Source organism: Babylonia areolata, chromosome 34 (genome assembly GCF_041734735.1).
Source record: "Babylonia areolata isolate BAREFJ2019XMU chromosome 34, ASM4173473v1, whole genome shotgun sequence".
Taxonomy (NCBI): Eukaryota; Metazoa; Mollusca; class Gastropoda; order Neogastropoda; family Buccinidae; genus Babylonia; species Babylonia areolata.
The window spans coordinates 2,134,369-2,159,170 of NC_134909.1; the positions used below are offsets into that span (position 1 = coordinate 2,134,369).

The 24,802-nt window shown below is 41.6% G+C and overlaps 1 protein-coding gene across 4 annotated transcripts in view; it reads left to right on the plus strand.

Moving 5' to 3' along the window:
- LOC143277304 (uncharacterized) overlaps positions 1-24,460 on the plus strand; it is a 153,194-nt gene extending 128,734 nt beyond the window's left edge. For 2 of the 4 annotated variants that reach the window (XM_076582080.1, XM_076582081.1), the window contains exons 16-17: positions 1,941-2,075; positions 8,907-24,460. In XM_076582080.1, the coding sequence (XP_076438195.1) occupies positions 1,941-2,075; positions 8,907-9,145 (374 nt within the window). In that variant the 3' untranslated portion in view covers positions 9,146-24,460. The remainder of the gene's footprint in view (positions 1-1,940; positions 2,076-8,906) is intronic. The other 2 variants (XR_013053722.1, XM_076582082.1) reach the window with 2 other exon arrangements.
- The last annotated feature ends 342 nt before the right edge of the window (positions 24,461-24,802 follow it).

A 24,802-nucleotide genomic window follows, 5' to 3' on the forward strand; every position in this document is an offset into this window, starting at 1 on the left:
AGGTCTGCAGGATGGATGGTTTTATGTGTCAGGTCTGCAGGATGGTTTTATGTGTCAGGTCTACAGGATGGGTGGTTTTATGTGTCAGGTCTGCAGGATGGGTGGTTTTATGTGTCAGGTCTGCAGGATGGATGGTTTTATGTGTCCGGTCTACAGGATGGTTTTATGTGTCAGGTCTACAGGATGGGTGGTTTTATGTGTCAGGTCTGCGGGATGGTTTTATGTGTCAGGTCTACAGGATGGTTTTATGTGTCAGGTCTACAGGATGGCTTTATGTGTCAGGTCTACAGGATGGTTTTATGTGTCAGGTCTACAGGATGGATGGTTTTATGTGTCAGGTCTACAGGATGGATGGTTTTATGTATGGTTTTATGTGTCAGGTCTACAGGATGGATGGTTTTATGTATGGTTTTATGTGTCAGGTCTACAGGATGGATGGTTTTATGTATGGTTTTATGTGTCAGGTCTACAGGATGGTTTTATGTGTCAGTCTTTTTTTCTTCATGCAAAAGTCATGTTTTTTGTTGTTGCTTTTTCACATCTACCTTTTTGGCTACATGAGAAATTTTTGGTTTTTATTTTGTCCTAATTCAAGTTGAACACATGTCAGGTTTTGGTTTTGTTTTTTCCCCTTATTCAGGTTCATTACAGTTAAAAAAAAAAGAAAAAAAAAAGAAGAAAATCCAGGCCAGAACATGATGGTTTTTGTTTTGTATTGCTGTGGTTTGTTTTTTGGGTTTTTTTTCCTTCCTAAGCCAGGTAAATAATGGTTATGGAATTTGTGGTCAAGTGACTGAGTTGTGTATTGTTGCGGGTTTGTTTGTTGTTCTTGTCCTTGACCCAGATAATGGTGTGATGGTTCTGGTACAGAGATGTCAACTGTTGTTTGTTGTCCTTGACCCAGATAATGGTGTGATGGTTCTGGTGCAGAGATGTCAACTGTTGTTTGTTGTCCTTGACCCAGATAATGGTGTGATGGTTCCTGTACAGAGGTACCAGTTGTTTGTTCTTGTCCTTGACCCAGATAATGGTGTGATGGTTCTGGTGCAGAAATACCAACTGTTATGATTTCGCTGTGTTTTATTATGCTCTTATCGCAGTTTGTTCCGAAGTTACGCCATCGTCAGAATTGTTCTGACAAGTTCATTTCCAACTGCACAGCATGGTCACATGCTTTCCTGTCCGAACATTACCCAGACGCTCTAGACTTATCGATCATGAGGCCAGGGCAGTCAGCACTCACCTTGGTCTCATGTGATGATGCTCAGCTAATCACGTGCGTGTTTACATTGAAACAGCATTGAGTGGACCAATCAGCTTACTCGTAGCAGTTACACCATGTTGCAGGTAGGCCAAAGTGTTTGTATACCATGTAGGTAAAATGTACATTTGCCGATTTGGCTAGGAGTCCGAGTGCTCCTACCAAATTCAAAATGTTCCTACCAAATTTCCTGATTGTTCCTGCATAGGCTCGACAGGGGTTGGCATCTCTGCTGGGATATCTGCTGAAGTTAGGCATCAGTGCAGGGTCTTCACACGTGAGCGACCTTCTGGCCTTCAGGTGAGGCAGCAGGTGCTGGGAAAGGGAAGGGTGGGGGCTGGGGAGGTTGGGGGAGGGGGTGGAGGTGGGTGAACACAACTGTCCGTGCTGGTCTCATCTTCCCCCCACATAGACCCTACGGCCGCCTGACAGAAACGTCTCACTTCAAAGTTTGTGTGTCGTTCACAGGGATCACGTTTCTTACACATCCCCTCTCGGTTTATTACTGAATGATGAAATTTAGTTGTTGTTTTTTGCTGTATTGTTTCCTACGTATTCAACCTCAGAATAGAGACAACCGCACACATACAGACAAAAACACACACACACACACACACACCCACACACACCCACACACACACGCACACACAGTCATCACTCCAGCCCCTGGTGTTTTCAGAGAAGAAGAAGACCTCTTTCTGGAAGAGGTTTGGTCGCAAAAAGCGATCGTACAGCGCGGATCGGTCGTCGTCCAGCCAGCGAGAGGGGACCCACCTGCAGCCCCCGCAGCCTCAGTACGGCCAGCAGTCCAAAGGTGGAGCGACGCAGAGTGGTGTGCAGTGACCCCACTTGTTGTACACGTGTTGTACTCACAGCTTGCGGCTCCAGTCTTGTCCTGGCTTTTGTAGAAGTTTTTGCTGGAGTGTTGTGATGTTGTGCAGCCTTTGGACCGAGTCCGCACCCTGATACAGCTTGTGGTTTCAGTGTTGTCCTACTTTGGGCCTGAATGTTGTCCGTATGTTGTACGCCCAACTTGTGGTGCGATTGTTGTCCTTATGTTGTACACACAACTTGTGGCCCGAATGTTGTCCTTATGTTGTACACACAACTTGTGGCGCAAATGTTGTCCTCATGTTGTACACACAACTTGTGGCGCGAATGTTGTCTGTATGTTGTACACACAACTTGTGGCGCGATTGTTGTCCTCATGTTGTACACACAACTTGTGGCGTGAATGTTGTCTGTATGTTGTACACACAACTTGTGGCCCGATTGTTGTCCTCATGTTGTACACACAACTTGTGGCGCGAATGTTGCCTGTGTGTTGTACACACAACTTGTGGTGCGATTGTTGTCCTCATGTTGTACACACAACTTGTGGCGTGATTGTTGTCCTTATGTTGTACACACAACTTGTGGCGTGAATGTTGTCCTTATGTTGTACACACAACTTGTGGCCCGATTGTTGTCCTTGCTTTGGACCCTGTGTTGTGCACATGTTGTTCACACAACTTCAGGTCCCAGTGATGTCCTGGCTTTGTAGAAGTTGTGCTGGAATGTTGTGATGTTGTGGTGGTTTCCAACGTTCAGTTGCGTGAGCGTTTTCTGGCATGTGCCCCTACAACCGTAACAAATTACGGGACCGGTGACAGTGACAAGTTGGAAAATAAAACACACGCCGGTCAGAAGTGTCAGCCTTTCAAACCTGTCATTCCTACAACCGGCAGTGTTTGATTTTGTAGACTTTCTCCATTTTGAAGGTTTATACACTCTGCCATCTTTTTGCCGTACCCTGTGGTTAGAATGTGGTGATGTGGTACAGTTTTTGGCTGGCGTCAGTTTTTGGTGGTGGTTATTTTTTCTGCACGCTTGCTTGATCTGGTGGTGTTGTGGTTGGTTGTTGGGGAATGTGGCAGGAATGATTCTTTAGTTTGGATTTGATGGTGTGCCTTGATGGAATGGTGTGATGCTGTTCAACCTTTGGCTAGTTTTTTTGTTGTGGTGGTTATTTTCTTTCTTTTTCCTTTTTTCTCCTTGTTTGATTCCTTCCACAATTCTTTTCAGGCTGACTCTTGTGGCTGAAATTTTGTTTGTTTGTTTGTTTGTTTATTTTTGTTTTGTTTTTTCTTCAAGGAGGAAGGTGGCAGAATGGTTAAGCTGCTTCTCTGCCAGGACAGTGTCTGTGATGGTCTGGGTTCGAATCCCCCTCTCGCCCTTTCTCCCAAGTTTTGACTGGAAAATGGAATTGAGTGTTTGGATGAGACGATAAACTGAGGTCCTGTGTGCAGCACACACTTGGTACACTGATAGAAAACAACAACATTGCAACCGAAGTGTTGTCTGCTGGCAAAATTTATGGAAGAAATCCACTCAAATAGGTATATGATAGTCAGTCGTGTCCAACTATGACCATCAGAACAGCAGAGGAGGCAGCTGCTGTCCTGACTATCTGGGCTAGAATTTGATTATAGTGGGGAGTGTCTTGCCCAAGTTACATCCCCACTCTCTCGGCCAAGAGGGTTTTAGGACAGTTGGCGTTGGGGATGGTTCCCAAAGGCCAACCACCCCACAAGGCTGCAGCACTAAGAGCCAGTGCAATTTTGCCTCCTAGTTTGAGAGTCATTGTCCTTCACAAAAGACTAAGCTGTAAATGGTTTCCCATTGACTGGAGAAACCATTTATAACTCAGATAGGTACACGGATGTATATATACATACAGTCAAGACTTGACTTGTGTGTTGGGAAATACTGCTGTCAGGCGTCTGCCTAGCAGACGTGGTTCAGCACATATGGATTTCTCAGAATTCAGTGACACCTTTGAGAAACTGAAAGTATAATTTTTTTTTCTTTATTTCGATTGGATGGTGTGCGGTGTTGGAATATTGCTGTAGAACGTTTAGCTGCCCGCAGTTTTCTTGCACGCATGCTCACTTTGATATTCATTTGGCTGGAATTAGATGTTTGATTGTTGTTGTTTGTTTTTGTGTGTTATTATTATTACTACCTCTTTTTTTTCATATTATAATTATTATTTATTTATTTATTTATGTACGCTTATCTGTTATTTATTCACCTTTTTTTTTTTTCTCAAGGCCTGACTAAGCGCGTTGGGCTATGTCGCTGGTCAGGCATCTGCTTGGCAGATGTGGTGTAGCGTATATGGATTTGTCTGAACGCAGTGACGCCTCCTTGAGCTGCTGAAACTGAAACTGAAACTTTTGTGTGTGTGTTTGTGTGTTTATAGATGTTTTCTTTAGTTGAAATGGATGGTGTGCTGTGGTACAGTAGATCTGCTGTAGATGTTGAGGAGTTGTGTGTTTCTTGGGCTTCTTGACTTGTGGCGGTGTATGTTTTGGTAAGGTGTTGTTGTTCAGGTTGTGAATTGTGTTTGTGTGTTGTGGTAAGGTGTTGTTGAGGTTGTGAATTGTGTTTGTGTGTTGTGGTAAGGTGTTGTTGTTCAGGTTGTGAATTGTGTTTGTGTGTTGTGGTAAGGTGTTGTTGAGGTTGTGAATTGTGTTTGTGTGTTGTGGTAAGGTGTTGTTGTTCAGGTTGTGAATTGTGTTTGTGTGTTGTGGTAAGGTGTTGTTGAGGTTGTGAATTGTGTTTGTGTGTTGTGGTAAGGTGTTGTTGTTCAGGTTGTGAATTGTGTTTGTGTGTTGTGGTAAGGTGTTGTTGAGGTTGTGAATTGTGTTTGTGTGTTGTGGTAAGGTGTTGTTGTTCAGGTTGTGAATTGTGTTTGTGTGTTGTGGTAAGGTGTTGTTGTTCAGGTTGTGAATTGTGTTTGTGTGTTGTGGTAAGGTGTTGTTGAGGTTGTGAATTGTGTTTGTGTGTTGTGGTAAGGTGTTGTTGAGGTTGTGAATTGTGTTTGTGTGTTGTGGTAAGGTGGTGTTGTTCAGGTTGTGAATTGTGTTTGTGTGTTGTGGTAAGGTGTTGTTGTTGAGGTTGTGAATTGTGTTTGTGTGTTGTGGTAAGGTGGTGTTGTTCAGGTTGTGAATTGTGTTTGTGTGTTGTGGTAAGGTGTTGTTGAGGTTGTGAATTGTGTTTGTGTGTTGTGGTAAGGTGTTATTGTTCAGGTTGTGAATTGTGTTTGTGTGTTGTGGTAAGGCTGTGTTGTTGAGGTTGTGAATTGTGTTTGTGTGTTGTGGTAAGGTGTTGTTGTTCAGGTTGTGAATTGTGTTTGTGTGTTTTGGTAAGGCGTTGTTGTTCAGGTTGTGAATTGTGTTTGTGTGTTGTGGTAAGGCGTTGTTGTTCAGGTTGTGAATTGTGTTTGTGTGTTGTGGTAAGGCTGTGTTGTTCAGGTTGTGAATTGTGTTTGTGTGTTGTGGTAAGGCGTTGTTGTTCAGGTTGTGAATTGTGTTTGTGTGTTGTGGTAAGGCGTTGTTGTTCAGGTTGTGAATTGTGTTTGTGTGTTGTGGTAAGGTGTTGTTGTTCAGGTTGTGAATTGTTGTGTTTGTGTGTTGTGGTAAGGTGTTGTTGTTCAGGTTGTGAATTGTGTTTGTGTGTTGTGGTAAGGCGTTGTTGTTCAGGTTGTGAATTGTGTTTGTGTGTTGTGGTAAGGTGTTGTTGTTCAGGTTGTGAATTGTGTTTGTGTGTTGTGGTAAGGCTTTGGTGTTCAGCTTCTTTACTTTTTTTTTTTATGTGGTTCTTATATTCTTGAAAGGCTGTTGATGTTTGTTTGGTTTTTTTCCCAGACATTTCAATTCTGATTTAACATTGCAGTGGCCACCCAGACATACAGTAACAATGATCCTAAGTTGGTGAAACATAATTGGAGTAACAGAAACCGGAAAAACAGAAAAGTAATTGTTTATTTAAACAAGTATTTTAAAAGTTCTTTTCTATCTTCTTTTTTTTTAATAGAAATATAAAGAACTCGTATGTCCTGAATGAAAAAAAGATTTAATTAATTCTTCATTTAAACAAGTATTTCAGTAAAAGTTCTTTTTTTCTTTTCTTTAAAAAAAAAAAAAAAAAGAATAAAAAACAACAACTCACACGTACTAAATGAAAAAAGAATTCTAATTTTTTTCAGCACATTTTCAAACCTTTTTTAAAGAAATTTTCTATCTAAAATTACGTTTAAATAACATACTTACCGTGACCCAAATTTAAGACCCTCCCGTCCTCCCCGCTTCCTGTTCTCCCTGCTTGCTGCGCTGGTGATGGCATATTGCCGTCAAAAGAGGGCGATAACCAGCGGGACAAAGGGGAGGTTACCTACTTCTGGGAGGTTATCGGCCGTAGTTTCGTCTGCTCCGCATAGGCGGATAGTAGTTTGCACAGGACAGGAATGTCAGACCCCTGCCGGAGTCTGCACTAGTTGGGTCACGGTAAGTATGTTATTTAAACGTAATTTTAGATAGAAAATTTCCTTTATTGTTGACATTTTCCTACATATATTTGTGACCCCTTTTTGTAGGTGCACAAGAGAATACACCCAGCACGGCTTTTGAACAAAGTGCGACATCAAGATCAGTGTGTCTGCTCATAAAAGTTGTATTATTCTTTTCTCTCACAACAGATTTCTCTGTGTGAAATTCGGGCTGCTCTCCTCAGGGAGAGCGCGTCGTTACACTGAGAGCGCCATTCTTTTTTTTCTTCTTTTTTTTTCCCTACCTGCAGCAGTTTTTTTGTTGTTTTTGACTCACTTTTGTAAACAAAGTCTATGTTTTAACCCAGAGTTCGGTTGTCTGTGTGTGTGTGTGTCCGTGTGTCTGTGTGTCCGTACATTGAAAATACTTTGTCAGTTGACACCAAATTTGGCATAAAAATAGGAAAAATTCAGTTCTTTCCAGTCATCTTGTTTAAAACAATATTGCACCTCTGGGATGGGCACAAAAAAATAAAAAAGAAGCCTAATTATATGCAAACTGCATTTACTGTTATATTTATATTTTTTGTATTCTCTAAACTTGGCCCATTGACTTCTTATTCTGACACAACAACAAGAAGAGGTGGGTTTTTTTTTCCTGCCTGCAGTTGCTGTTTTTGTTGTTGTTGTTGTTGTTTTTTTAATGTTTTTCTATCGATGTTGGGTTGTTTTGGGGGTTTTTTTGCTTTGTTTTTTGTTGTGGTTCTTTTCATATCACATATACATGTCATTTCACATGGGGGGATGTTTTCATTTTTACTGAACTTTATTATTCATCCACTTTACCACTCTTTACGTTTTGCTGGAATGTTCTGCTTAATTTTTTTTTTTTTTTTTTTTTTTTCAGTTTTACTTGAACCTTGAGTAAGTTTTGCTCTGGTATGATTTGAGGCATGCTGCATTGATGATGATGATGATGATGATGATAATAATGATGATAATAGCAGCAATGATAAAACTAATGATTATGATGATAATGGTAGTAATGGCATTGAGAGTTATTATTGTTATCATAGTAAATGTAGAAACAGCGCTAAATTTTGTGCAGAAACAAACCAGAGCACTTTCAAACCAGTCCTTCACACGCATGCACAACTCACAATAATAAGGATGAAGATTTAACACAATGCTTATAAATACACACAGTAATGTGGAGTGATGGCCTAGAGGTAACGCGTCCGCCTAGGAAGCGAGAAAATCTGAGTGCGCTGGTTTGAATCATGGTTCAGCCGCCGATATTTTCTCCCCCTTCACTAGACTTTGAGTGGTGGTCTGGACGCTACACTTTCGGATGAGACGATAAACCGAGGTCCCGTGTGCAGCATGCACTTAGCGCACATAAAAGAACCCACAGCAACAAAAGGGTTGTTCCTGGCAAAATTCAGTAGAAAAATCCACTTTGATAGGAAAAAACAAAACAAAACAAAAAAACCAACAGCATGCAGGAAAAAATACCAAAAAAATGGGTGGTGCTTTCACACACACGTACCTGGACACACACATATACATACATATATACATACTCTCTCTCCCTCTCTCCCTCTCTCTCTCTCTCCCTCTCTCTCTCTCTCTCTCTCACACACACACACACACATATGCATATACATACATACTCTCTCTCTCTCTCTCTCTCTCTCTCTCTCTCACACACACACAGGGCACACATGTATGCACACAGACAGGGACACACACAAATGACTACATGCTTACGCTGATACACACACATCACAAACGTGTATGCTTATTCTCTTATTGAATTTATTCTTTTCATTTTTTTTAGTACACCTTTTTTTTCTCTCTTTTTTTTTAATCTTCTTTCTTTCTTTCTTTCTTCATTTAGTTGGTCTTTTATTTATACTTAAAATCTTACTTTCTTACTGCACTTAATATTTATTTGTTTTCAGTCCAGCTTCTGTTCACTAATAATATGTACACTTGTCACAGCTCATTAATCTTATCAGCATTCCATATTGTACTGTACCACACCAAAGTTTTCAGTGGTGGCCAGGTTTGCCATGATTTATGTTGAATAGAAGTATACACCCACTTCCTTTGCAACATCTCATAAGAGGATTTGAAAGTTGAGCCTTAGTTTCCATTCCCTAACATTCTTTGCTGTAGTGAAACAGGAATGATTCTGAAGGCTGACAGGGTTTACCACATGATAACAAAAAAATCACATTCCCAGCTGGTTGTTTAGAAACAGCCCACAGTGACCACATTTAAACATGAGCCATTTTCAGGGCATTAATCTCTCGGTTTTCTGTTCCCCAGATGACCTTGAACTGGTACGCCCTCAGGAGCCAGGGTCACCCAACCTGAAGAAGTCAAGGTCGCTTGGAGGCAGCCTGAAGAAGTTGTTCCGGAGAGGTCGCAAGTCAAGGTCAAGGGCACGGGACGGCGACACATCCCGGGAGAGTTCGATGTCGCGGGGTTCCGGCCGTAACCCGGCCTCCCGCGACGGGTCCTTGAACCGCCAGTCGGCTCAGAACCGCGCCTCATCGGTTTCCTGATGACGGGTGTGACGGTGTAGCGAAACTCAGTGGTGTTCTGTCACGCGTCATAGTAGGTGTCTAGCTAGCTGAAGCTTTCTCCATGGCTTTGTCGGGACAGTAACCTGCTCTTCTTCTGTCTTTTTCTATTCTCTTCTTTGGATCTGTTTTTTTAAATAACGTTTTTGGGGGGTTTATTTTTGTGTCGTACTGTCTGATGAGTACAGGCGCTTTGAAGCAGCTTATTCTTACCTTGCCTTTTGCTGTTTGCTCTGGACCAAATCCGAGAGTGAAAGGACATCCGAAGAAACTTGGATGTGAATAACATATGATTCTCAGCCTTTTGACCCTTAAATTCCGCCATATAAAAGTAGTGCGAAGCCTTTGAAACCCTGAAAGATAACCCTTCCAAGGGAAGCCACTTTGACCACTTTGGCTGTTTCCATCCACCAACAATCGTCATTCGTATGATCAGTTTGATTCGGAGTCATGGTGGCATTTTGAGATAATGTCCTTGGAAATAGAACCAGATAGTGTGAACCCTGACCTGACCTGAACCAGGGCACTGAAAGGTCTTCAGGCAACAAAACACTGCGGTCTTCAAAATGTCCAAAGCATGAGGAGGGAGACGAAGGAGAATCAAATGAAACAGAATGAAAGATTAGAGTCAAGGCACAAGAGAAAGGTCAGGTTATCTTGCTGGAGAAGGGGCCAGTGTTAGATCTGTGCAGAAACGCAAGTAGAAGCAACAGCGTTGGGTCCTCAAAACGTCGGGTTTTTTTGTTTTTTGGGTTTTTTTCCTGGAAATACTCGCTCTCCAGTTTTTCTTGTCAGCATTTGGTCCAGTTGATTCTTGCGGTACTAATAATAGCAATGCAACTACCCACCCCCCTCTTCCCTCCGCTCCCACTTTTCCTCCTTCACCCCCCTACCCCTTTCCACGTCCCTGTTTGGTATTACTTATCTTGTAGATGAATACTGAAGAGAGGTCAGTGCATATCATTGTGTTACCTTAGTGCCACACTGGCTTGTCAAGTGTCTGTGGATTTGGGTTGTTGTTGTTGAGTGTTGAGGAGCTGTGTGAGCAAACAGCTGTTCCCACAGCGTTCATACACAACGCCAAGTTTGCATCATGGTTATTTTGGTTCCGTGGGGACGGTGTGTAGTAGCACAGAGACCCTGATGGTTTGTTTGACCAGAGAATGAAGGGGGTGAGTTTCCTGCTGTGCAAGTTGTCACCACACTGGCGTTTGGACATGTCTCCCATGTCGCTGTAGATACCGGAGTCTATTTTTGTACAAAGAAAAAGGCTATTTACCCCAAAGAAGTCTAGAAGATTATCACACGAGACCATCGAATAGTTTGTTACTGCTGTTCTGGATTTTCCAGCAGCGTGTGATCGAAATGGGGATACTGAAACTGGCTTGCATTTCTGTTTTCCAGTCACAGATTGCACATAACCTTGTCAGATTTGTAACTTATTATAATTACGCAGTATAATACGCAGTGTTCTTGAGTTGGATTGCCCATGTGTTCTTGTTGGGTTTAATGTCTGGTGAATTGTCAGCATTGTATCTTCGTTAAATGTTGTCGTTTTCTTTTTGTTTAAGTGCATAATATATTGTGGCAAATGAGGTCATTTTTGATACTTGATTTGCATTGTTAATTGAAATTTTCTGATATCTCCTGCTTTCTTTTCAGTCTTAGCTTCTTCGGGGTTTTTTTTTTTTTTAATTGATATATTTTTTCTTCTTAAAAAAAAAAAAAAATCGGTTTCTTTCTTTCTTTATTGTACTTTTTGATAGGAGGAAAGGGTACGTGTGCATTATGCTTGCTTGTGCAAACTCGGATGTATAGGTTTTTTTGTGTATAGGTTTTTGTTTCTGTGTGTTGAAGAGACATGACGCTGTGTCAGAACTGACAGAAGGAGGGCGGGTCAGGGTAGCATTGAAAGTGGACCTCATGTGGACGTGTCATTTTATTTCCCACTACCCTGGGCTGGGCTACTTGAGCCATCCTTGCAGTGTTAAGTCTGCTTAGCGTCAACAATTTCCCCAACTTTTGTTCCACAGGCTTAGGGAAATTCTTAGCTATAAGCATCTTAGCAGTGCTAAGTCTGCTTAGCGTCAGCAATGTCCCCAACTTCTGTTCCACAGAGTTAGGGAAATTCTTAGCATGAAGCAAGCTATAAGCATCTTAGCAATGCTAAGTTGGCTTAGCATCAACAATTTCCCTGACATCTGTTCCACAGACTTGGGGAAATTCTTAGCATGAAGCAAGCTATAAGTGTAGAGAATTTTTGTTCAAGAATTTTCCTAAACACCTTGGCAGATTCCGTAGACTGAGGAGCGCTGTTATCGCAAAGCTAACTCAGCGCTGAAAGATGGTAATGCAGCAGGAATCTCAGCGCTGAAAGATGGTAATGCAGCAGGAATCTCAGCGCTGAAAGATGGTAATGCAGCAGGAATCTTAGCGCTGAAAGATGGTAATGCAGCAGGAATCTTAGCACTGCAAGATGGCTGATGCTGCCCGTTCCAGGTTTTTGTTTTGGTGTTAGTGGCAGATTTGCTGTGCTCCCCAGATCAGTTTTTTTTTCCTGGCTGTTGTCGGCTTTAAGTCTGTTTCTTTATTGATTGATATTATCATTATTATTATCCATATCATTTTTTTTTTAATCTGTTTTTCTATTCTTGTTTATTAATTAATTATTTATCTATTTACTTATTTATGTATCCTATTTTATTTGATTTCTTTTGATGGTTTTCCCCTCAAGGCCTGATTAACCCTTTGAGCCCTGAGTTCCTGAGCAATTTTAACCCTTCTGCCTCAGCTCCTGAGCCAAAATTTGCAAATAATTGGTATTTAATGTGTCATGGCAGATATAAAAAGAGTGCCCTGACCACCGCTTTACTGATGGTAGAGAAAAATGACATAATGCCTAGCCACCGGTTGAGCGGTGCGTAAACACTTGTGTCGTGTTTTACTATTGGTTGACTTATATTGAAATCGATCTTTTTTTATCCAGAGCACATGCACAAAACACAGTGAAAAGGCGCGGCCATGTTGGTACTACATTCGCTGACGTCAGAATATTATGGTTTTTCTGATTGGCTCTTCAATATAAGTCAACCAATAGCTAAACATGACAAGTGTTTACGCACTGCTCAACCAGTGGCTAGGCATTATGTCATTTTTCTCTACCACCGGTAAAGCGGTGGTCAGGGCTCAAAGGGTTAAGCATGTTGGGTTACGCTGCTGGTCAGGCATCTGCTTAGCAGATGTGGTGTAGCGTGCATGGATTTGTCTGAACGCAGTGACGCCTCCTTGAGAAACTGAAACTGTGAGCGTTGTGGGTGTTGTTGTTCCGTGTTGTAAAGCTTGTTGTGATGTTGTTGTGATGTTGTTTGGATTTTTGGTGTGTGTGTGTGTTGTTTCGATGGTGGTGTTTGATCATTCAGTGAACTATTGAGTTGTTTTTTGGGTCGGTGTGCGTGTTTTAGTGTGGGTCCTTAGGGTGTGTTGGTGTCATTGTTGTGGCGATGTTGTGATGTTTCAGAATTCCAAAATGTTCAGCTATGTTGCACGTTTATATCCCCTCTCTCTTTTTCTTTGTAGTTTGACTGTGTGTGTGTCTCTGTGTGTCCGTGTCTGTGATGTTTGTGTCTCTGTGTGTCTCTGTGTGTTAGTGTCTGTCTGTCTGTGTCCCTGTGTCTGTCTGTGTGTGTCAGTGTCTGTGTCCCTGTGTTCCACGTGTGTTGTCTTGCTCAGATTTTGTCTGAATTGCTTCTCTTTGCAGTTTCGAGAGCCCGATTTCGGAGGGTTGATTGTTATCAGACAACGCCACGGTTTTTCTCTTTCTTTTTCACAAACGTTTAGATTTTATTTTATTTAAAAAAAATTTTTTTTATACATCCACATTTCTCTGGAAAAATATGTGGGGATGAGTGGTTCATTGAGGCCTGTTGAGTAGACATGTAGTTCTGCATGGTTGGTTGCTGAGCAACACACAAGCACTGTGCCAGAAATACCCCCTCCCTCTTTTTTTATTTATTTATTTTTAATTTTTTGTTTGATAAAAAGAACCACCAAACTTACTGTCTGTAGTCTGCTGGTAGTCTGTCGTCAGAACTGCAGTCTTTTTTTTTTTTTGACATCCACACGCCTCGAGTGATGAGTGATATGGCATCCACACGTCTTGAATGATGAGTGATGTGACATCCACACGCCTCAAGTGATGAATGATGTGACATCCAGACTTCATTCTGATCCTGTCCCTTGGTGGTCGGCAACAAACAACATGAGTCCATTCCCCCTCTCATTGTGGTCAAGGTGCTTCACCAGAACATTGTCTGATTTCAACACCAACATGAAGAGCTGAAAAGCCTTCGTCCAATCACAGTGGATGCTGAGAATCAGAGTGAGCCAGTCACAAGTCTCGGCTGGAAACACTGTGAGCCAATCACAGCAGACCTTCATAGATAAAAGTATCAGAGCGAGCCAATCACAGAGCCATTCACAAACGTCAGCTTCAGACAGTCAGGAACAACCATCAGAGGTGTTTTCTCATGAAAAAAGTTGAGGTAGTTTGAGTCGGTCGTGTCAGACGGCAGCTTTGACAACAGACCTTCAGCAGTTTGAAGGAGAAAAGTTTGGATCCCCCCCCCCCCCCCCCCCCCTCCCCCCCCCCCCCCCCCCCCATCTCCTCCACTTCACACACCCTTCAGGCTTCAGTCAAATATTTTGCACGTTTATCCCTTTTTTTTTTTCTCTTCTTCTTCTTTTCTTTAACAAAGAAAAAAGTACTAACATGACAGAGGAGTGATCAGCTTGAACGGACCGAGTTTAATAAAGGGAAGCAACTCTATGTAAGGGGACCAAAGCTAGACACTGGCGGAGGGAGTGGTTAAGTGGATTGTCGTGTCATGCTGAGTCAACCACCAAGGTGGCCCGATGACCGGGTGCAGAGAGAGATGGTGGAGAGAGACGATGGAGAGAGAAGGATGGAGAGAGACGATGGAGAGAGACGGATGGAGAGAGACGGATGGAGAGAGAAGGATGGAGAGAGACGATGGAGAGAGACGGATGGAGAGAGACGATGGAGAGAGACGGATGGAGAGAGACGGATGGAGAGAGACGGATGGAGAGAGACGGATGGAGAGAGACGGATGGAGAGAGACGATGGAGAGAGACGGATGGAGAGAGACGGATGGAGAGAGACGGATGGAGAGAGACGGATGGAGAGAGAAGGATGGAGAGAGACGATGGAGAGAGAACGATGGAGAGAGACGGATGGAGAGAGACGATGGAGAGAGACGGATGGAGAGAGAAGGATGGAGAGAGACGATGGAGAGAGAAGGATGGAGAGAGAAGGATGGAGAGAGAAGGATGGATTGTGGGAGTCGTGGTTAGGTTGGAGTCAGTGGGACGTGGCTGGAGTTGGGTTCTTACTTCATTCACATTTCTCTTTTGGTTTGCTTCACTGTTGGTTTATTTCGTGGTCAGATTTGGGAGGAAGGTGGCCGAATGGTGAAGACACTTATCGGCCAATACGGTGTCTGTGAGGATCTGGGTTCGATTCCTGTTCTCTGTCTTTCTCACGTGTTGGACTGGAAAATCCGTGTTGTCATTCAGATGAGACAGAAATCTGACATCCTGTGTGCAGCTTGCACTTTGCGCACTGAAAAAGAACCCATGGCAAGGAAAGTGTTGCCCTAAAAAGAAATCCACTCTGATAGGGACAACAATATATATGTCTGCGAATAAGGCCTGACTAAGCACATTAGGTTATGCTGCTGGTCAGGCATCTGCCTAGCAGATGCGGTGTAGCATGTATGGATTTGTTCCAGAAGCATTGAACAACTAAAACCGAAACTTGTGGTCTGAAGAGGTTCTAGAAAGAGTCTGCTTCACGTTCTGATTAAAAATCCGTCTCCAGTCACGTCCAGTGATGAATAGTACTAACACGACAGAGGAGAGTTCTGATTAGAAAATAAATAAATAAAAGACAAAATGTTGACATGGGAAGCAAGCCATGGCTTGCAAGTTGGAGCGGTGCGCCAGAAAAGTTTTGTCCCTTTACATGGAAGGTGGTGGTCTCCCATCTTTCGTCAGTGTGTTGTCCATCATACAGATCAGATATGATTTCGTCTGTCCAACTGGTCATAGCCTTCCTTGTTTGGAGTGGTCGTCGTCGTTGTAGAACCATAACCGCATGGGTGTGTATAGTTTTGTGATACAACTTTCTCCTCTTCAGTTAATCGTTGACGCTGAGTTTTCATTCACACAAGAGGTTCACTTTTCAATGTTTTTCTGATCCAACCTGCTGACTGAACGAGATATGAACGTATGTTTTTTCAGATATATTCAAAACACACATGCTTGTATGTTTGTTTATCTGCAGGCTGTTTTCTTGCCATTCTCATTTGGGATTTGTTGTAATGCGTGTTTCAAGGGGTACAGATCCAAGTCCCAAAGCCGAAAGCAGTGTTTGTGACTGCAAGCGCTGACGTCTTCAACAAACTGAACAAGGGGACGTGTGTGTGCTGTCGTGTCCGCTCCTGTGTGTCCACTGCTTGGTTTTCGCCGGCATGATTCGTGTGAAATACTCTCTTTAACCTGTTTCCGCTCGTGAATTGTTGTCAGTCTGTCTGTCTGTCTGCCTGTTTTCTTTCTGTGTGTCGGTCAGTTGTCTTGGTTACCGCGACGATATGTCTGTACAGAGTGGTGAACCGTTAACGAGCAATTGTCCAAACACATGTAAACAGCGATTGACATGTTAAAGAACTGTAGTGTTAACTTGTTTACAGATGTGTCAACATGTGTAAAGAGCTGTTATGTGTTGACATGTTAAATAACCATAACGTGTCCGCATGTGTAAAGAGCCATTTTGTGTTGACATGTTAATGAAAGAACAACAATGTCTTAATAGGAGTTGAAAACAACAACATAACTTGTTGGCATGTGAAATGAGCATTGTTTCGACAGGAGGAGGAATATTTAGGTTGAAAATAAAGAACAAAAGAAAAAGGTTTTCCAGACGTCCAGACTTTTGGCGAAGAGACCGGACACAGAAAGCATTGAGCTGAAAATCTAATGTGTAGAACTATGATCACAAATATTAATGCTGGCAATTTATATGGATTGTAACTAATTTCCTTTAAGTCAACACTCCTATTTTTATCGTTTTTGTTATTCTCACAAGTTTACTTTTAACATTTTTTTTTCTTCCTCTTTTGTTAGTATTTTGTGATACAGTTTTAGGATGAAGTACAAGATTTTGTGTTCTCTTCATTTTACTTGATATATTTCTGTATTTTTATTACTGGTAACACATTTTCTTTCTTCTTTTTTTTTTTTGTACTAAAGATACAACTTTTTACCATCTATTTTTGTTGTTGTATTTTTATACTGACACTGTATTATACAATGCACTATATATATACCAGAAGACTTTGACAATCTTTATTGTTTTGATTTTTTCCAAGTGTATGTGTATAACTTTACCTGTACAACAATGCATCATACATGAGTGCAAAGCCTGGTCAGTTAAGTTTACGCAGCAGCAAGTTCACATTTGCATGCGGTTATATGTGTGCATGTGATTTCTTTGGAAAGCATATAATACATGCTTGCAATTATGTTTTCATGGATGCACACACACACATGCATATGCACGTGCATACAGACACACAGACACACACTTAACACACGCATGCATTCACACACACACACACACACACACACACACACACACACACACTCACACACACACCATATATGTGGTTTTGACATGTATATATACATATATATTCCAGAACTGGTGTGTATGACAAATACCCAGCACTCTGGCTAACGTGTGTATGGCTACACGCGTGTATCAAACTGCATTGTTTCACAGCCTGGTGACATGTGGGCAGTGTTTTCATCTCATCCATCTCTGTCTCCCCCACTCACCCCCCCTGTCTCTCTTTTCTCAGTCTCTTGTCTCTGTCTCTGATCAGTTTAGTTGTGCCATAGGTTGATATTTCAAGAGATGCTCAAACGCTGTTGGATTTTACGTTGCATCACTTTAATTGAAATGGTGGGATCATACGATGAGTTTTGAGGAGAGAAAAGTTGGCTGGTGAATTGGGGTGGGACTTTTTTTTTCTCCCCCCCCTCTCTCTCTCATTATTTTTATTTTTTTTTTTATTCGTTTATTTTTGTGAGCAGTATTGTAGGAAAGTAATTTTTTTGTGTCATGGACTTGTGGAATAATGTTTTTCTTGTTATTATGCTTTTGCTTTTTTTGAGTGTTTTTTTTTCTTGCCGCATATTAAACTATTGTGTTCGTCAGAGTTTGGCAGGTTTGTGGGAGAATTGAAGCTAGTCATTATTGGTGTGTTTTTTGTTTTTTTTTATTGCTCAAAAAAGTTCAAAACCCAAAACCATCATTAGTGAAAGCAAACACTTTTGAAAGTGTGTTTTCATTTATTTGGTATTAAGCTTAGTACCAGGAAAAGGAATAGGAAAGGGCTTCCATGTTTTTATTTATAGTTAGTGGTAATTTTTTGTGAGTTGTTTATGTCTGTGTCTGTGTGTATGTGTTTATGTATGTGTGTAATTGTTCATATTTTTTTTTTTTTTTTTTATATTTGATCGGTACTGTTTTGGCTTTTCGTGTTGTTGTTTTTAAGTGATTGTAATCTTTGAGAATATGATTCGGAGAAATATGAACCTTTATCAAATGTTATGAAATGTGTATCATTACGTCGGAAACAACACCACATGTGTGGAAATTTGTATGGTTTAACTTTTCAGCTCGTAGGTGTAAAATGATATATCACACCGTTTTGTGACAGTTCCTCAGTATTTTAGTACCGGTCTTTTGCTCGTAAGTGTATATAGTACACCCCACTATTTTGGATAGTTCTTTTAGTATTGTAGCAAAATCCCATCGCATTCTTCTTTTGCCAAAACTTGTTTTTTTAAAAGACTTTTGCAGAATTGATGAACAATTTTAACCAGGTACCAACTTTTTCCGTGACCAAAACGTGTGTTTTGAAGAGGATTGTTTGCAGATTTGATGAAACTTTTCCTTTTTTTCTTTTTCTAATTAACAATCTGGTGAAGTGACCGTGAACAGCCATTTTCTTCTTTGACGAAAACGTACATCATACATTTTGGAGAAGATAATCTTCAGAACTGTTGATAGTCAGCAGGTGGCAGACTTGATGATGAAGTCTTTTCACCAGCATTAAGGTGAGCAGGACGTGAGAAAGGGAACTCCGTTACTGGACAGGTGGGACACCTGTAGGGACAGACAGGTGAACCAGAACTGGGACAACTCCACCCTTCCTCGGCATCTGCAGACACCCTCTGTCGTAATCTGTGTGCAGGTGTCGTCACATACCTGTCCTGTAGTGTTACCTGTCCTGTCCTGTCATGTGACCTGTCCTGTCATGTGACCTGTCCTGTCGTGTAACCTGCCCTGTCATGTTACTTGTCATGTGACCTGCCCTGTCATGTGACCTGTCCTGTCATGTGACCTGTTCAGTTTCACTCCTCTCTTGACATTGGCTGAAGAGATGGGTTTGTTAACTGTTGAGAATTTCCGAAACAACTTCTTGCTTGGAAATAATTATTTTCTTCTTTGTATTCGGCAGGCAAGGAAATGTCTTTCTTACTCTTTTTTTTTTTTATATAATCTTTTATCTTCCTTTTTTTTCTATTTTTCTTTTGGTCTATAGTTTTGCTGTTTGTGAAACTGAGTATCAGGACACCACTTTCGATTTATTTTGCTGACAGTAATGATGGATGAAAACCAGGGATTTTTTTGTGAGCTTTTAAATCAACCAATTTTTTTTTAGAAATTTGGTAATGAGAGGCAGATGTCACTTCCATGAAAGAGTGGAAGCAATGTTTTATTTGTGCGATTGTTTTTGTTGTTTGTCGTTTGAAACAAACTGTTTTGTTTTGCGTAAATGTTCTGATGAGCGTCAGTATTTTGTTTTAGTTTTTCTCCCCCTGTCTTTTTTTCTGTATTCTTACATTTTTTAAAATTTTTATTATTTTTTTTAATAGTTTTGTTAATGAGTTGAGTGTAAGTTTCAAAGCTTTTTTTTAAGGTTACTCTGTCGGCCAAATTTCTTCTGTCATTGTTGCTTCCGTGGTTTATACTGTTAGTGGGCGGTTGGGTGGTGTGATGTCTTTGTGTGTGGTTATTGCTGTCTCTCTGTCTCCTCCCTCCCTCCCTCCCTCCTTACTACCACCACCCCCCTCCCCCCCACCCTCCTCCTTCCTTCTCCTCTCCTGTAGAGATCCCAGAGGGGAGGTATGGGTCAGAATCTGGCAATGCCCCCTCCACCCCCCTTCTCCTCTCTCTTAGAGATCCCATGATTTGTGAGGGGGTGGGGTGGGGATGGTCATAATCTGGCAATGCCCCCCCCCCACACCCCCCACTACCCCCCATGCCCCACCCCCCTTCCCCGTCTCCAGACCAGGATGAAATCCATTGTTTTCAGGAATCCTTCTGCTGCTGCTCTGTACTTTCGTTGTGGGCTTGTTTCCTTTCTTCTTCTTCTTCTTCTTCTTCTTCTCCTTCTTCTTCTTCTCTTTTTCTCACTTCCACTGGCTGTGCCAGTTAGCTCAAACTGCTAACTCCTAAGGCAGGCTAACTCTTGATTTGGTGAATTTGTGTATGTGTGCGTGTGTGTGTGTGTGTGTGTGTGTGTGTTGTGTCATGTTGGTGGTCCTGGTATTACTGTTGAGCCTGTCTTGGTTTTGTTTGTGTGTGTCGGTGTCGGTGTCTGTGATTGTGTTTTGTAGTCTTTGTTGTTGTTTTTTGGTGTGTGTGATTGTGTTTTGTAGTTGTTGTTTTTTGGTGTGTGTGATTGTGTTTTGTAGTAGTTGTTGTTGATATTGTTTGGTTTGGCCTCCAAGCTTTGGATTAACTAATTATTCATTTATTCATTTTACTGTTTTGATTTTTGTGTGTGTGTGTGTGTTTATTTGTACTGCTGTTGTTTTATTGTGCTGTATAAGTCCCCCAAATCATCTCTGTTTCAGATTGTTTTGTTTTTTTTGTTTTGTTTTTTTGGTTTAGCAGTGAACTTGTATTGTGTTGTTTATTAATTATTTTTTGTTTATCTTATGTTTGCTTTTGTTGACTTTTTTTTTTTAATTGCCTGTTTATTTCTGCTTATGTTTACTGCTTTTTCTACCTCGCTAACTCAAGAGTTCAGTCTTCAGTTTTGATTTTTATTTGAGCTCAAAGGTAATCAAAACATTGAGAGTGATGAACAACAAGGATTGTCTGCCCTTTGTGTCGTGTTGACATCTCTCTTCCTCCTCCTCCTCCCCCCCCCCCCACCCCTCCTTTACTTTGATCCTCTCTCTCACACACACACACTCCCCCCCACCCCCACCCCCGCCCCCCCCTGTCACAACCATTCCCTGCTGGTTTTAGATTTCGCTCCATGTTTTCATAAGACTTTGATATTGTGTGTTTGATAGTGACATTTTCGGTAGTATTTTACGTAGACGCTTATTATCCCTAGAGCCGGATTAACAGTGTTTGGATGTTATGATTAGATCGTAGAGCCTGTCTGGTCTGTGTCGTCTTTCTCCTGGTTCTGATGATCGTGTTTTATACATCTTGTTTGAAACATCACAAATGTTTGACCTGCTTTGTTTTTATGTGCACTGCTTGTGTGTGTGTGTGTGTGTGTGTGTGTGTGTGTGTGTGTCTGTGTGTGTGTGTGTGTGTGTGTGTGTGTGTGTGTGTGTGTGTGTGTGTGTGTGTGTGTGTGTGTGTGTGTGTGTGTGTGTGTGTGTGTGTGTGTGTGTGTGTGTGTGTGTGTGTGTGTGTGTGTGTGTGTGTGTGTGTGTGTGTGTGTGTGTGTGTGTGTGTGTGTGTGTGTCTGGTTTTCTGTGGGGTTGATGTATCGTACATGTTCACATTGTCATGTACATCACACACACACACATGCACACTCACACTCACACTCACACACACACACTCACACACACACTCACTCACACACACACTCACACACACACACACACACTCACTCACACTCACACACACACTCACACACACACACACACACACACACACACACACACACACAGTGGCTATCTTCCTTTTGTTTGACTTTGTTTTGCAGAGTGATGGAAATGCACACGTGTTGGTGCAGCAAACAAGGACTGTGACTGTGATGTTGATGTGCTGTACGCGGTAACCTGTGATATTCGAGTCAAAACATCTGTGTAGTGCCCTCTGTTGGTGTAAATGTCAGCTCCCTTGGGTGTTATATGCATTGGCTCCCTTGATATGGTTTTCAGACTTACCCCCCTTTGATTGTCAGCGAGACTTTTTGTAGTCTTCCCCTTCCGTTAACTTGTCGTCTTTCTCGTTGTTGTTTTTTTTTTTAACATTTTGTTTCACTTTCTTTCAGTATTTGTCTGGGTTATGTCGATACTTATCTGAGTTCTGTCATAATTAATTGATTTTTTTGTTCATGTTACTTTTAGTTTGTGACAGAGAGGTGTGCAATATGATTTCCCTTTGACATATGTGCTGATGCTGTGATTCTGTGCGTGCGTCTGATTTCCTCTTTATCGGTGTACATCTGCTTTAAAGGTGTGTGTGTGTTAGGGTATTGGGTCACACCTGGCCGTGGTAGGAAGGGGGAATTAGGTCACATGTCACATGGGAAAGGGAATGTTTTGGAATTGGGTCACATCAGGCCAAAGGAGGATAGGGAACGTTGGGGAATTGGGTCATGTTGGGTGACATTAGGATTGGGGAATTGGGTCATGTTGGGTGACATTAGAAAAAGGAACGTTGGTGAACTGGGTCATGTTGGGTGACATTAGGAATGGGGAATTGGGTCATGTTGGGTGACATTAGGAATGGGGAATTGGGTCATGTTGGGTGACATTTGGAAAGGGAACGATCAGCATCTGCAGGATGGTAAACAGTGCCAGAAGATGTCTCTGCTGTTCGATCAGCACCGATGGAGTTTGCCCCATGTAGTGTTTCGATCAGCACCGATGGAGTTTGCCCCATGTAGTGTTTCGATCAGCACCGATACTGCAAACACTGGGACTACATTCACCCCATAAAACACAATCTTCGTTAAACCAAGATCCAAAATGCTGCAGAATAGTCCATTCTGATATACTGATGTACACGTGTGTGTGATCCAAAATGGTGCAGAATAGTCCATTCTGATACACTGATGTACACGTGTGTGTGATCCAAAATGCTGCAGAATAGTCCATTCTGATATACTGATGTACACGTGTGTGTGATCCGAAATGCTGCAGAAAAGTCCATTCTGATGCACTGATGTATATTTGTATGTGATCCAAAATCTTGCAGAAAAGTCCACTCTAATATACTGGTGTATGTGTGTGTGTGGTCGAAGCTGGACTGGTTGACGTAGGAAACGAATGATGAGCGCCTAAGGCAGCTCTTCCCAACCTGCTGTGCAAATGACGCTTTGTAAAGTGCTTACAGTGTGGTCTCATAATGACACTGAACAATTGAAGGTAGACCCTGTATCAGTGTCAATAATGGCAACAGTAATGCTGCTGCCAGGCCTGGACAACTGAACCTTAAAACTTGTCTGCCATTAAGTCGTTGAACTCGCCTCTTCAAGCCCTGAGTGGACGAAAAAGATTCATCACAGCGTTGACAGAAAAGAATGAATCATGAATTTAGTTTGTTGATGGAAAAGAATAGATAATGAATAAAGTATGTTGTTGATAGATTAGAATAAATCACGAATTTTTGAACTGAGGTACATCCCCCCTCAAAGTATTGAAATCTCTCATTGCAATGTTTTGCCTTCACCGAGAAGTACTGAGAGGTAATTGTCACCAGTACATGATTAGGTTAGCTTTTATTTCTGTCAGTATTATGAACTTTCTTTTTCTTTTCTTTTTTTTTTACCCCAGTCTGATTTTGCTCTCTGTAGAGTCATTTCACAACAGTTTTCTTGATGGGGACGTGTAGGACAGGGTGAGGGTTGCATTTCTCTGTGATTTGAGACTTGGCCCTGTGGTCAGGAATTGAATTTAGTGTTTGAATTGAGTGGTCGTCAGGTGGTATGCTCTTGTGTTTAGGTGAGACAGTACGTCGGCATAGGACAGTACTGGGTTATAAAGTTCAACAACAACAACAACATCCACAACAACATGAATGATGATGGGCAAGTAGTGTCAGAAATTGGGATGTTTGCAAGTATCGTATCGAACATTTTCTGCTCAAGAAAGGAAGGTTTCTTTCAACAGTCCGTGTCACACAAATTGTGGGTAACATTTGAGTAAATATACTGTTACACAAATAGTTGGTAACATTTGAGGAAATATACTGTCACACAAATTGTAGGCAATGTTTGAGGAAATAAACTGTTATACAAATTGTTGGTAACATTTGAGGAAATAAACTGTTATACAAATTGTTGGTAACATTTGAGTAAATATACTGTTACACAAATTGTAGGCAATGTTTGAGGAAATAAACTGTTACACAAATTGTTGGCAACATCAGAGGAAATATACTGTTACACAAATTATAGGTAACTGACTGTTGGGGTGAATGTACTTAAAAGGTGAATGCACCGTTTTGGTCAGGTAGGGGAAGGGAGATAAATGTGTGTGCCATGGATTTGACAACTTTTTCCTTTTTTTTTTTTTTTTTTATTTTTTTAAAATTTTTTTTATTACTGATTGTTTGGCTTCAGACCTGGAGTGTCCGTGATCTTGATGATGATCAGTATTGCGACCGTTGCTGTAGTGAAAGGCGTTTACAATCATCACATGTTTTTATTGTTGTCTTTGTTAACGTACCTAATTTTATTGTCGTCTTTGTCAGCGTACCTATTTCTGTCGCTGTCTCTGATTTTGTGGACATACCTATTTTCATTGTTGTTTTTCTCAACATACCTATTTCTATTGTTGTCTTTGTCAACATACCTACTTCTGTTGTTGTCTTTGTCATACCTATTTCTGTTGTTGTCTTTGTCAGCATTTTACTGGCCTATTCCTATTACCTGTGGAGTTGTTTGTGCCGCAAAGTTCTAACAAAAACTGCGTGTGGCGTCTGTGGTAATGCTGCATCGTTTCCAGATGTACTTGAATGAAAGGGACTTGTTTTCCTGCGCAGCATTTGGCTTTTTTTTGAGTTGTTTTAACTATTTATTGTACAGTAGTTTGAGTTTGAAATTAGGGTTTGGACGCTAGAGCTGTTCGTTTGTTTATTGTGGATCTATGCATTTGTCCAGTGTGTAGGAATGACGTGGGTGGTTTTTGTGGGCAGTGCACATCAAAATAAAACTGTCAACACAGCAGGTGTCACGCCCTTACCTATGAGAGAAAGAGGGAGTGAGAGAGATGGGCAGACAGACTGAGAGACAGAGACAGACAGGGAGAGAGATACAGAGAGAGAGCAACAGAGAGGGAAAGACAGACAGAGATACAGAAACAGAGGCAGACCAGTAGACAGATACAGAGACAGACTGAGAGACACAGACGGACAGACTGAGGGACACAGACAGACTGAGAGACACAGACAGACAGGGACAGACAGACTGAGAGACACAGACAGACAGACAGACTGAGACACAGACAGACATGGACAGACAGACTGAGAGACACAGACAGACAGACTGAGAGACACAGACAGACTGA